General features: G+C 40.5%; 1 protein-coding gene across 5 annotated transcripts in view; it reads left to right on the top strand.

Annotated features, from left to right (window-relative positions):
• Positions 1-14,556, top strand: part of NRG1 (neuregulin 1) — a 448,500-nt gene that overhangs the window by 294,693 nt on the left and 139,251 nt on the right. For all 5 annotated transcript variants that reach the window (XM_086868220.1, XM_086868217.1, XM_086868216.1 and 2 more), the window contains one exon: positions 10,762-10,939. In XM_086868220.1, coding sequence (XP_086724346.1) covers positions 10,762-10,939 — 178 coding nt within the window. The remainder of the gene's footprint in view (positions 1-10,761; positions 10,940-14,556) is intronic.

The following is a 14,556-nucleotide window of genomic DNA, read 5'->3' as shown; positions in this document are numbered from 1 at the left end:
ATGCTGCATGCTGTGTGTATACAGTCCACATGATTCATGACTGAAGTTGGTGCCTTGGATAGGAAGCGAAAGCCAAGGAAAATTTACCTATTGCAACAAACTGAAATTTCAACAAACTGAAATTTCTTATAGAAATTATATGGAACAGATAAACCGCAGGAGATGATATGCAAAAATCTCCAGCTCAGTAGTAGAAAAAACATTGTATTGTACCCAAGGCTGTTTTCCCTGAGAATGAAACAAAATGGAGGCTAACAAAGGGATGGGACATTGGTCTGATTAGTCTTTTTTGTGCAGTAGTTTATGGTCACATTGATGTCTTTCTACCCTGAATGATGAATGCATGTATGAGTGTTAACACACAAAGTCATTATCAATAAAGTCATATTTCGTAATGCTATTGAAGCAAGAGAAAGCGTTGCCTCTAGAAAGACCCAATAGGACTAATTTAATCCAGAAGTTTATTGATTCGACTTAATTTATTAAGGAATTTATTTTAATGTGAGTTTAATCATAAATCAGCTTTAGATCGGTTTAAATGTGTTCACAGAGAGACTTTGCATTGGTTCAAATATAATTGATTTATGTTTAATTAGATCCCTGCAAATTTGGATGTAGATAAGGTCTCTCTATTTTTTTACTTCGGTAAAACTGTAGCACATTTCTCCATCATCTGGGGTGAAAGTCTAGCTGTAACGAATCAATGACAAAGCATTTTATTTTCACAGGGCCGGAATTTTACCTTAGTTCTGTGCTGGGCCCTGCATTTTTACCATATAGTAAATAAAGCCCTGGATACTGGAAAATTGATATAATCAATTTTCAGGGTGTGATTTTATCCAAAACTGTGACACACAAAAACCACTTGTAAGTTTAAAAAAAGTAGTGGGGGAAGGGAGTTTTACTTGATTTACCATGTCTTTATTCTTTTTGCTGGCAGTCTGTTCAAAATTTATGTGGAATTTAGTCCCCAACTCTTTTTTAGCTAAAATTTACCATATAAATTCTGATCTGCTAATGGAGACTCTAGATTGGGAAATAAAGCTTGGTAAATTACACACATTGCTTACTTCCCTTCGTATATTTGAGCTGGTCCACAGAGTTCACCAGTGGCTTCTACGTAAGAAATTTATTCTACAATAAATGCTGTAATTTCACCTTGACAGTAGCTACTGGTGGCCACAGTCACAAGGGTAAGAGTGTTAAATAATAACTGTTTTGGTGCATGTTTTAGTCTTTTTCAAGTACTCATAGATTTTAAGGCCACTGAGAGATCTTGACAAAAGGTTGACCTGGCAGCATGGGCTATATGGTTATAGACCAGAAGCTCCAGGCTGGGCTTGGTGGCCTGTGACACAGATTTTCTGTATTTGCGTGAAGACTCCACTCCTGTATGGAACACTACTCACCATTCACACACATTTCCCAGTATGCAATTCAAGCACTTACTGTTGATCTGGAATATAATAATATAATTTTTTTAACTTTTGCCTAGAGTCCGAAACCATTTCAGAGGTGCATCATTAGTCTTGTCCCTTCTCCTGTGATTGCTGCACCATGGCATGTATCTGCACACTTTATTTATCATGTGGCTATAGATTTTTTGGAGACTGGCCTTTAAAATTATGCCTAATCTTGTATAATTTAGCCAGTGAAGAGATTTTCAAGTATGTATTTTTGCAAGCTGTTCCCAATTGCAAGTGTTTAGCAGTATTAGAATTCCATTCAAGTTCTCCTTTGTCTGAAGATAGCACATATATTTTCAAACAATTGTGACATAAATGCTTCTTGTTCACTGCCATTTCAATCTCTGATTTGCCATAGCTGCAGAGTATAAATGTGTAGTTCAAGTATGTTGAAAGTAGATTATGTTGAGGGGTACATGATGAGATCTCTCTGCCTACTGTGCAAGTCCATAATGTTAAATGCCATGTTTAAATTTTTGCTGAGCTGGGTTTGAGCTCATGATTTTTTTGCAACACCCAGGTATATCCAGTTCCCTGGTTCTCAAAATGTGGCAAATGGCTGTTGTCTCATTGGCTAAAGGGTTTGCACTCCTTCTGGGTAAAAAAATAAAATTAAAAAAAAGTTAAAAAAATAAATAAAAAAGAGAAAATATTTTTCCAACAGCCCCTTCTGAGTGATGGCCACTTTGTCAGCTTCAGTGATCTGGACTAGCGCTGTGTACCTGAGGGAAGAACACATCCTTTTGCTTTTGGGTGTGTCACTTCTGGAACTGTCAGACCTTTTTCCTTTAGCGTTCAGGTACAAAAGCAGTCATATTTTAAATTGAGTTAAGAATGGAGGCACCAGTAATTCCATGGAGTACCTCCATTCCTTTTCTGCCTGGTGGAGGTTAAGGCAGGTAGGCAGAGGCAGGGGAAATCAAATTTTCAGTTGTTATATAGCTGGGATCGGGCTGGCACATCCTCTGTCTGTGATCAACACCGCAAGAAAATTACTAGAAAACCTTTGAGGTGCAGTGGAAGAACAGCTCTTGCTTTCCAGTCTGTGCAGTCTTTCAGTACACAGATGTTTTTGTGGGCCTACATCTTTCTACAGCCTGTGCTGAACACCCACACAAATCCTAGAAAGGGTGCATTGCTAGGAGAGCTGACCACAAAGAATTTAAATGAGAGGAGGGGAAGGAAAGTGGCGAATGAGGAACCATACCCACAGTGTTAAGTTTGACTCGTGCATAAGCAAATCAATGTCTTCAAAGTTTCAGAATTCTTCACACTGCTGTAAATATTCTATGCAGCCAGTAATGCAACAGCAACTTCTTCATTTTAATGCTCCATTTAATCTTGATTTTCCCAAATTCATTTCTATGATTTGATTTTCTTTCTGTTCATGTCAAGCAAGCCAGCAGACTGGTTTCAGCTTAGGTTTTCTACCTTTGTACCCCAAAATTTCAGCGTGGTTGAGTGGTTCTTTGCAGGGAGGAACAACACCAGACAAATGAACCTCCTAAACTTACAGTTGTGCCTTGGGATATCCAGACATTTTCTCATCTAATTTGTGAAAAGTGTTGGCCTCTGTGTGAACTTTGTGAGAGGGAGATTGTTTGGGTCTTTGGGGAGTCAGTTGTTTTGGGGAATTCCATTTCGGCTCTTCCTGTATGCTAATTATTCATTCCAGTGGTTATATCCCTAAACTCAAATTACTCGTGTGTCCTTATTGGTGGTGGCAGTGACTAGCTCTGTGAACACATGCAGGGAATGGTAATTAGTGGTGACCTATTAAGGTAACCTTCATTCCATGTTCTGAGAATTGCCTTCTGACCACCATTTCCATTGTATTTATTCTGTCATGGCACACCCTACACCCTGTGTTTTATCATTTTTTAATAAGACCTCCTTGTGGACAGCAGGTCCTTCTGGCTTTCTGTTTTCATTTGTTCAACATGGAAAATTATTTTAATACTGGGAAAGCTTATGAGAATACTGTGACTATAACATTTTCTGATGTTATTTAAATTCTGCTTGATGCAGGGTGTTTCTCCTATACATATATGACTGAGCTCTCACTGGTGAAGTAGGGACAATGTGCCGTATTCAATGGGGATATCTCTGACCAGGCATGTAAAAGTGTGCTGGCAGTGCTGGCTGTGTATTGTTATTCCTTCTCTTTAGGAAGGAATAACAGCCTCAGGAGGAGGACGAGTATTTTTACACATGTGAAAGCCTGCCATGGATAGATTTGCACTGGGCAGTTTTTTGGCTGAGGTATGGTACACTTTGTCTATGAAGTGGAACTCTTGCAGAATCAGAAAATGATACAAAGCCAAGAAGACAGTGTAAGCCAGAAGCAAAAATGGGCCTCTGTGACTAGGATCAGAAGAAAGCAATGACTCATGTCCTTTGCATGTGAAAATCCCAGCTTTGCTGGAACAGTGTGAAGAGAAAGAGCATGGTGGAGAAATGCTGAAAGGGTGGAGAAGCAACTGGAGGCCAGGGATGAAAACAAGAGTTACAAAATAAAACATAGTTCATAGGCTATGAAAAGCTTACAGGATCTGATGGAAAGAAATCTTTTGTGTTTTCTGATGATGTCAAAACAAGATTGGGCCAGAGAATATGAAACATGAGAGGGAGAAGAGGAGATGGCTGCAGCACTTTTCGGACCCTGGATTGAAAAGCTAAAGCTCTAAGGAAGCTATTTTAAAAAGTAAATTCTACCAAAAAGAGGAAAAAAAAAGAAAGGGAGTAGCCAAAGAACTGGATTTTCATAAATAACGTAGAGAAATAACCTCTGAATTTATTCCATTTCTTTGGGTTTTTTCTTCCCAAGATGATCCTAGGGTGTACCAATGTACAGCTACACAAGTACCATAGCTGAGACCAAAAGTTTAAGTTTTCCAGTTTGGTTTAAGCTTCTCAGTCCAGTGATCTGCTGAACCTTACAGCTCTGGCCATAAACCGAAGGCTGAGACCCAGACAAGTTAACAGTGTAGTTGCAGCCTTTGCATTTATGTGGTTCTGTCAGCTGCACTGCCCTTTGTTTGATGATTTACTGAATGGCTTTTCCTAAAGAAAGAGTAGAAATTAGTGCTTAACATTCTTAGATTGGAGAACAAATGAAAGAGATATATGTATGATGTGGCAAATTGCACTTTGTTCTTTCATCTGACTGCAAGGCACACAAGCTGAGTCAAACTTTTTTAAATCTGCAGTCCTGAAATTTAGCTCCCAAATCAAAAGTGGCTTCGTGTAAAAATAAAAATTGAAATTACTGCGTACTTGCAAATCCCCTTGAAGTCCATGGGACTTATTCTGCATAACATTTCTTTGGGTTACTTTAATTTTTAGTGTCCAAGTAAAGATTCTGGAGTCCCCTTTTATGCACTTAGGTATGTAAAATACGGACCTACAGATTCTTCCATCAACTTTACAAGCTGTTTTCCCTGAATCACTTTTTGGATATCAACTATATTTGTTTTACACTGTGGCACATTTTCAGTCTATATGATCAGGTTTTTGTATTGGCAGTGTCTAACAGGATCATCAAAGCTTAGCAGGGATGCAGCCAGCTGGAGTCAGCTTGAAGCACTGAGAATCAGAGGAAAGCGTATTTAATGTAATCAGGCAGTGTGTTCCTGCAGACATGATCATCAGTAAATAAATTAAGTGTTGACCTTTAAATCATAATCTTTAGGTTAGACACTTGCTCACACTAAGTTTCTCTTGCAAAACCTGTATTTTGCTTTGAACACAGTTCCCTGTCTCTGAGGAGGCCTAAGTTCAGAAACTGATATCTTGAGTGTCTGCAGGAGAATGGGCAGCCTGTCATTATCATGTTACACTGAATAAATGGGTGCTCTCAGGCTTTCCTCCCGGACACAATACTTCTAGACATGCTGTTTTGCCACTACCATCCTTTTTCACTCTACTGGAGGTGCTTTTTGCTTGTTGAGGGGAAGCGAGGGGGCAGAAAGGCATACTCCATGTGCATAGGACTTCTCCCATATGCCTGTTTCCAGTGTCCTGTGAAAATCCTGCCTTCCCAAGGTCATATTATGAACTGGTCCATGGTTCTCTCATTGGCAGGGTTTACTAGGCATGTGATGGAGAGAACACAGAGAAGATTAATGCAAGCTCACAGAGCAGTTTCATGAGCATGGCTGTAGTTCTGTATCTCTCTATTGCTCTGTTTCTCGGCTCCTGACCACATGGCTAGCCATTGTTTTGGTTTTCCCCTTTCTTTTGGCCTTTAAAATACCTAAAATTTCTGTAAAAATTTCATTTTAGCATCACTAGAATGAATGATGTTTCGTGGATCTTGGTTTTCTGTGTAGTTCCAGAAAAATGTCAGCTTTGCTTTTTTTCCTTTTTCTCTTCTGCACAGATCCAAGTATTCAAATATCAAGACCCAGAGCTGAAATGTATCTGGCAGTATTTTCAAAAGAACTCAGAAATTCCTGCTAAGTAGCGAAATTATTTGTTTGGTTTTTCGGTCCTCCAGCTCGTATTCAGCTACTCTGGTATATTTGTAGAGCTGGGTGTTTGGGATTATCTCCTATCATTACCCACAGTGTTTTATCATGTAGGTAATCTGCACAGAGTCAGCATGCTTGCAGGAAATAGTCAGATTTTGAAAAGCGTTCAGAACTCAAATGTTGCCTGAGAGAATAATAGGAGGATCAAAACCAAGAGAATCAATGCAAATATTGATGGGTTTTAATTGTTTATTTGTGTGTGGTTTTTCATTTTTGTTTGGCCTGGGGGTTTTGTTTATTTGTTTGGATAGGGTTCTGGGGGCTTTTTGTGGGGAGGCTTTTTGTCTAAGCACAAGCAGTATACATTTTAAAGTGCAGCTTATATGTTTAGAAAGCCTGGTCTGATGCTGAGCCTGACCTTGATTACAATCTCATATGCAAGGGGAGAAGGCTTTTGAAAATAATATAATTTGTCCTGCATTACTTCCCTGCCTTGAGCATTATGCAGAAAAAAAAAAAGCGAAGAAAAAAAGGCAGTAAGTCTGAGGCCAAGGCAATGGGTGTTATTCCTGTGGCTTCTACTAACCCTCACCAAGCTGTTGGTAACAAGTTTGTGCAGCAAACTCTGCACATGTGCCTACTGGCAAGCATGCCTAATACATTCCTGTGTTCAGGCTCTCAAAAGGCTTTGCACCTTCCTAGGGAAAGAAAAGACGGGGAAATAAAAACAACCACTCATGGAATTTCAGCTGAGTGTGGTTGTGTGATAATATTTTGCAGGTTTCCTGTTTAATTTGTTCAATGTGTTGAGCTTCCATGCAGATTAACTATACAATCAAGCACTGAAAGTGAGGAGATTGATGTTCTTTGCCAAACTCACAAGTCCGGGGAGAAGAAGTTATCTGCACTCATACATTATCAGTGAGTCTTTTGCAGAGAGAATATGGGAATTTGTGTTCCTTATCTGCAATGATATTATGCAGGCCAGCAGACATAAGTTTCTGAAAAAAAATTGCTAACAAAATGACAGCTATTCAAGCCATCTTTATACGGAAAGATCTTAACACCTTGCTTGCTTTTGCCTGTTAAATCCTTGCAACTGTGTGGGGCTTTTGCTGACACAACTGCTCCACTGCTTTGTGCTCTCTCGCTGTTATCACCCTTGTTGCTTTCTTAGAAAGTCTGTCAAAGCAGGGGAGGTCCATGGGTCACAAAGAGACATCCTGACTGGGTAGTGTGAGAAGCCTGGGTGCCTTTCTGTGTGTCTAATTGACTCTTAAATGTGAGGCCCTACCGCATTTTGGCACAAGGAACACAGATAAAGTAGATGCCCCACCACATCTTTCATTCAAGCAGCTCCTCTTTCAGGGTACTTCCACACTTAGTTTATGCTGTTTCTTTTCAGGATTTGTCTGTTTTCTTTGCTCCCTGGCCCTTGTCATTCTGTGATAGATGGCATGCGTAAGGGCTCTGCTGCTGCCGTACCAGAGCTGCTCACAAAGGCGCTGCCCAAATAGTGGCTTGTAGGAAATGCTGTGAGGCTCCCTTCCATTTTCCTTTTGACTGAGTCCTTGTGTCCCCGATGGCACTTCAACCTCTATCTACAAGTAGGAAATGCAGAAAGTGTTTTCATCTCACTTCCTGCCTCATTCCTGCCTGCCACAGGCAGTCTGACACAGTGGGCAGAAGCCTGGCCGGCGGCAGGAGCGGTCCTGCGTGACAGGCACAGCAAGGAGAAGTGGAAAGGAGCCAAGCTGGCAGGAGAAGCTGAGAGGACAAAGGGGGAAGGGGTGAAGAGGCAAGGGGAGGGCGGTATCAGGAAGAGCCATGTCTAGTTATCATTATAAGCATTTTTGTCTCTTATAAAAGCATTTTTACCCTGCAGACAAGGTCCTGTCTTACCAGCACCATAGAATTGGCACAGACTGTGATGAAAGTCAGCTACCTCTTGCAACAGTGGAAGCTGTAGCTGATCTTGATCCAAGTGTACAATGCTGTAGTTTTATCAGCACAAGCTTTCTCATATGCCTGGCAGGTCTGATTAACTTCTGCAAAACTGTGACTGAAAGGAAACAAACATAGTGTAAATGAAAAGACTTAAAAAAAAAAAAAATTAAAAAAAAAAAAGAAACAATCTCTTTTCTGTCATGTCTGTGAACAGCTTTTACTGTTTTCCCTGGAGAGCCTGCATGCTTGGACAGCAAGTTACTGTGAATTAGTGAGGGTCACTGCCATTGATTAAATCCTCTTTTATGTTTCCCGGTAACTCCTGAATTATGGCAAGAGTTGAGCATATTAATTTAACACTTTTCTTTTTTTCACTGACAGCTCTGATGGAGAAAAAATCTGCAAGTCATTTTGTGCAGATAATACTGAATTAAAATTAAAATCTGGAACAAAATGGCATCTCTCTTTTATTACCAGTTTCACATTGCTATGTTGAAAGAACAGTCAATAACTAGTTGAAGTCCTTAGCACAAAAATGTTCATCCTTGCAATTGTAGTTATGCTTTTAATTTATGCAAGATACAGACTAGGACTATAACAAATTAAATATAGGAAAATAGTCTTTGTATTTCAAAACTCTGCAGCTCCTTTTCTTACATAGTGACAAAAGACTATAACTTTAACTCTTTAATGACAGAATGAAACTGTTAGCATAAGCCTTAGTAGTAAGGCTCTTACTTAATGATAATTATTTTTGCAGGAAATTTTAAAATTTATTATTTTAAAAAAGTGGTATTTTGTATTTAGACAATGTTTACATGTGTTCTTATATAAATGTATATATATATAGAAGTACACACTTAAAAAGAGTATGTATTTTGTATTTAAACATATTGGTTTCAGGATGGTGTGTGGGCACTTGTTTTTCCAAAATCAAAAGTTGTTTTCATAACATTTTGAGAACACACTGAAATTTCCAAAATTATCCAGGACAGTGGGAGAAAATGGAAACCAACAGATGAGAAGATTTTTCTCGTCATGAAATGCTGGGTCTTTACCTGATCCATCCCAGTGCCACCCTGACAGACGTGCCTACCCTGTGTGTACAACACCCACGGTTGCCATTCCCAGAGAAGTCTCCCTTTCAGACATTTTGCTAATGTCTAGAACATTTCCTGACAGAAACTTGTCCACACCTGCAGAGGTGCATGGGAAAAGTTGTCACCTTCCTATTAATTGGAAGTTTTTTAGTTATGGAAGGCTACTTTGTCCATTTTCTGTCTTCTCTTGGTGTCACAGCAGGCATCACCTCATTTGGTTGCTCACGGCAGACCACATTTTCCCAAACACCACTGTTTATGCTGCTCTGGGCTCAGTTTCCAGGAAATTAAAGGTTTCCCTGTGCTTTCCTGAGAAATTCCCCTTACATGTGGGACAGGCCATGCTGCTGCCTTCAACAGTCACCCACTTACTGGACATGTGCATATCAGTTCTTTATTTAGGCTTCTCATAATTATGGTTATGATGATGCTGCTTGTTTTCTGTCTTATTGGAGGAATAATGAAGGGAAACTGATGTCAGCAGGTCTCCACAAACACACAAGGAGCAGATACCAAAACATAATCAAGAGTGTCCAGTTTGTTAGGACGTTTTCTTGCACTGACTCTGTTGGAGACCTTTTGGTGTCTCCTTGAGTGCTCCTGGTCTGCATGTTATGGAGAATCATTTGACCACAGTGGCTGTTTGTGTCCTTGGACAATATTACAGCTGTTCAAGAAGCAAAATGCCCTGCAGCTGGAGGCATTGCACGGCTATAGTGACTCCCTGGAGTCAGGCGGGCCACAGCTGAGCGAGGATGGGCTTACAGGCTATCACTCATCAGCAGACCAGCTGCAGTACCCCATATCAGCCCTCCCTGGTTGTGTGGTAAAGGTGTTATCTTAGAGGAAGCAAGGTCAAGCATAGGTGTTTTACCTATACACTGGAGCACAGTAGTGGCTGGTTTACAGCTAAAGCACGGAGTCAAATGATGGGTAGCATCTGACAGGGGAGCTGCATCTTCTTGTGAAGCCTGTGCTCAAAGACTAGTACTCATGTGGAATATTAGAAGTCTATAACTTAGAAAGCCTGAAATGGTTGGAGATTTACAGATAGAAGAAACGTTATTGCTACGACACGGTAGAAATTGAGATGCGTCAGCTGGAGCCCTACAGTGTGTTGGCTGAGCCTTTTCAATGCAGTGTCCCCTTCTGGGTCCAAAATACCCTTAATTGATATTGATTCTGTTGATGGGCTTCCAAGCTTGTGTTTTGCTTCAGGGAAAGGATATGGCCAAGCTGAGGTTTGAGGTAGGTGTATAATGTGGATTATAATGTTTGGCTGGAGCAAAAGCCTTTCCCTGAGATGAGGAAGGCTGTAGTATTTATGCTTTTACCTCCCTGTCCGATCTGATCGGTTGCACCTGGAGCCTTTGGGTAGCCCAATTTCATAGCAATTGAAATTAGTAAAGCAGCAGGATACTCTCTGCCTTTCTGTTACCAATCAGAGGTGCCTGCCACAGTGTGCTGTCTTGTGCCTAGGTGCACACAATCAAATAATGTTGTTAGTCCTCCATGCTGTATTCAGGACCAGCACTTTGGTTCTTGCAAGTTTTAAGACCGTCATAGGAGAGCTCCAGAGCATCAAAGTAGGCTACCATTAAATGTGCCCTTTTGCTTTTAGGACAATATAGATCTTTGTTTTTCAGGAGTCTTACAGAAGCATTGCTAGTCTGGTTGGGGTTTCGTTCTCCATGGCTTGCCTAGCTCAACTTGAGTTAGCGATGTTTTCCCTTTCGAGGATGGCCTAATTACCAGCACATTCTTTTATTTTTTTAGCGGTGCCCCTCAAATTGAAGGAAATGAAAAACCAAGAGGCTGCTGTGGGTCAGAAGCTAGTGCTCAGGTGTGAAACCACTTCAGAGTATCCTGCACTCAGATTCAAATGGTTAAAGAATGGGAAGGAAATAACCAAAAAAAACAGACCGGAAAATATCAAGATCCCAAAAAAACAAAAGTAAGTACAAAGTAATACCTTTCAAGTGGGGCTGGGAGGGCTGGGAAGTGATATTCACCAGAATGCAAGCACTGAGGTTGTTAAATGCAGTAATACAAAGCTGAAAGCTTTGAGTTACTTTTGAGTTACAGAGGAAGAAAATGTAAGAAAACAGAAACCAGTATTGTTGTTCCTGAAAGTATGAATGAAGTGTGAGTGTGGTATAAATAATTCATAATTAATTTTCCCTTTTCAATTTCTATTTGTTTTCTGATAGCCAAAGGCTATGATTTTAACCCTAAACCTTGGTTAAAAAAAATAAACTGCTAACAAGTAACAACTAACTGCTAAAAAGGCAAACTGCTAACAAGAATAGAAGTACCTTTTGTTTATTGTCTAAAATCAAAAAAACACTTAAAATCACCAAAGAATTTCATATTTTGAAATGTTTTTGAGATTTTCTTTTCCAGCAGTTTAGTCCTTAAGAAGGCCCAAATGCTGTCCTCGTTAGCTCTGAGTGTCTTATGCAAGCATGCAGTACTCCTTTCCCAGAGTCCATCCTGCACTTGCAGGACAAGGCACTGGTGTAGCAGATGTCAGACAACTAGCAAAGAGTGCAAATTCTGCCCTCCTTTCTGGTGGTAAGTGCCCCCTTACATGTGACTGATGACCAGTGCCAGAAGATAGACTAGTGCCTTGTTTCTGCAGGGGAAAACTACATAATGCTTTTACTTGCGTTGAGGGGGGAGAAGGCCTTTGCTTGTCTCCACCTTGTTGCTTAGACTAAAAAGTTTTAATTGTCACCAGCTATGAAAATCTGTTTGAGCACAGTCTTCCAGCTCTGACTTCTGCTCTCAGTAGGCAGAGCAGCTCTCTGGTGCATCATGCCATGCCTTCCCTTCATTCAAGACACAGAAGAATGCACTCTGCAAGAGGCTTTTCTTTGTGTGTTCAGGTGCCCCCAAGGTGTTTAGTGCCCCTATACTTTGTGTCATGACTCATCTCACTACATGAAGCAAGCCATAAACAAGTAGGAATTTGACTTTTTAGAGTTATTCAGGTTAAAATTCATAAATCCTGCCCTCCTTAGCAGTTTCTTGTACCCCAGCCTCAGGCACAAGGTGAAACACAGAGCGGGACAGAACAGCATCACCACAGCCCCCATGCCACAGTCGCACAGATGTCAAGAAGGAACCTGTGATGTCTCCTTCCAGCATTTGTGAAATGGAGCTGTTCCAGGTGGCAGATAGCCTGGCAAATTGTCTGGACTCATTTGCAGAGCCATATGTCTCCGTCAGAGTTGTATTTTCAATCTATTCTGTAAAGAAAATGTTCAGATCAGAGCCTAGCCCTCAGCTTTCCCAGAAACACAGTTCTGCCTGTGAGGGGCAATCAGTATTTTCTGCACTTGCGTTTTGGCTGATGCTGATTGACCAAACTCACTGGGGCTAGGATTTCACCTTCTGGGACTAAGCATTACCAGTTCAACATTGAATCAAGGAATTTTGCCAGCTCACCTCTTTGTGGGTTTTTTGCCCCCAAAAATCTCTGAGGAGCTGTCAGAACCGAAACTGATGGCTATTGATTTGATAATGATGCATGTGGAATGTGTGAGACTCTTTTTCAGTTGATGTGACAAAGAGTATTTAAACTTCCCCAAAAGATACATAAAGAAAAATATTGAAATTGTGCCTTTTTCTGGAAGATAGAAATACAAAGTCATCTGCACTAACCATAAGTAGACAGGGTGCAGGCTTTGACCTGTATTTAACACATTTGTGCTTCCCCAATCACAATGATACCATGCACTGTTGGAATTTCTCTCCTGTGTTTTAGAAATGTCAGTGTGGAATGGAGAAGCACTTCCAGTTAGAGATGTGAAAGTCACTAGCTGTAGAGTACACAAAAGGAAAAGACAAGGGATGTCTGCTGATATCTGAAGGGTATTCTTTTGCCTTCCTACTCTGACATTTTAGTTTGGGGACGTGTCATTGCTTTGACATTTCTTCTTTTGCTGTTCATGTGTGCATCTCGGACTGAGTAGAAATGAACAGCTTAAGAGAAAATAGATTTTATTTTGATAAAAAGTGGGACAGACACATGTTACAAAGCTAAAGAGGAGGAGAAAATGCAGTGTAAATGAACTCATAAAAAGATGTGCACATTTCAGTAAGCAAAGCCATGTTAAAAAGATCCCATCGTAAATCAGAGGAGTATCAGAGATCAAGGAGTTTTTTCCCCCACTTATGTTCTGGGGTTTTTTTCATGATAGCACACTGATAAGTGGTTGTCACGTTCATATGCTTCCTTAATGTTACACAAGAATTTTAGTGTGATTTTTTTATTATTACCAAGTGTGAGAAACATCAGCTACGAAGGTTAGTGTACTTGATACACTGCCTGGGATTAATGTTTGTTTTAAAGTTCAAATGGCTACATAAAACGTAAACTATGTTTCTGAAGAACCGTTAGCATGCAAAATACCACAGTTTACTGAGATCTTCAGTGCAAACACTTGAAAATAACACTTTCTAACATATTTTTTAAAAGCTCGCAAAGTTACATGTAGTACTCAATGGCCACTGATTTCTATCAATGTAGAATTTTGCAAGAAATCACCCTTCTTTTTGTGTGATGGCAGAATAAAATGTGTTTATTGTTGGAATGAAAATAAAGGTTTCTTTTATGTGGCTATGTTGCCAGAGCTAAAGCTAAATAGCTTTAGGCTTTTTAACAGCCTACAAAATATCTGGCAGTATGATGAAATGTCTGTCTCAGAAACTGAAAATGAATTAGCTTTACACCTGAAGTGTAAAAAAAGGTAATCAGCATCAACTTGGTGGTTTGGGGCACTTGATTAGTACTGGATATAAGGATTTGCAAAAGTGTAGCTGACTTTTTTTAATGTTTTAAGAGTATAGAAGACCCTGTGGCAATGTAGGCTTCCTCAAAGCTTAGACTTCCAAGGACAGCTTTGCATGTCAAGTGATTTCACTCCTCTGAGCTCCCGAGGATAGATTCAGGGTGTTTGATTCAGAGAGTGCAGAGCTCCAGCATGTGATGGCCCCACTTGGACTACTGTGTCCAGCTCTGGGGTCCCCCAGTGCAAGAAAGACATGGACCTGTTGGACTTCTGAGTCCAGAGAACAGCTGATCACAGGGCTAGAGCACATCTCCCATGAGGACAGCTGAGAGAGTGGAGGCTGTTCACCCTGGAGAAGAAGAGGCTTTGGGAAGACCTTACAGCACCTTTCAGTGTCTAAAGGGTGTCCTTCTCCAGCAAGGGGACTGGAGAAAGACTTTTTGCAGGGATGTGGAGTGACATGAGGAGGGGGAGTCTCCTTGAACTGAAGGAGGGTAATTTTAGATTACGTGTTAGGACAGCATTTTTGATTGTGAGTGTGGGAAGGCACTGGCATGTCGCACAGAAAGGTTGTGGATTCCCAGTTCTTGGAAATGTTGAGGCCAGGCAGGATAGGGCTTTCTGAACCTGGTCCAGTGAAAGGTGTCCCTGTCCATGGAAAGTGAGTTGGAACTATATAATCTTTACGGACCTTTCCAACTCAAACTGCTGTGATTTTATGCTTCTATGACGGTATGGCAGGTGAATCACACTAAATGGCTGTATTCCTTCTCAT

The sequence above is a fragment of the Cyanistes caeruleus genome, chromosome Z (assembly GCF_971803275.1).
Source record: "Cyanistes caeruleus chromosome Z, bCyaCae1.hap1.1, whole genome shotgun sequence".
NCBI classification, from domain to species: domain Eukaryota; kingdom Metazoa; phylum Chordata; class Aves; order Passeriformes; family Paridae; genus Cyanistes; species Cyanistes caeruleus.
This window is presented reverse-complemented; position numbering and strand designations above follow the sequence as displayed.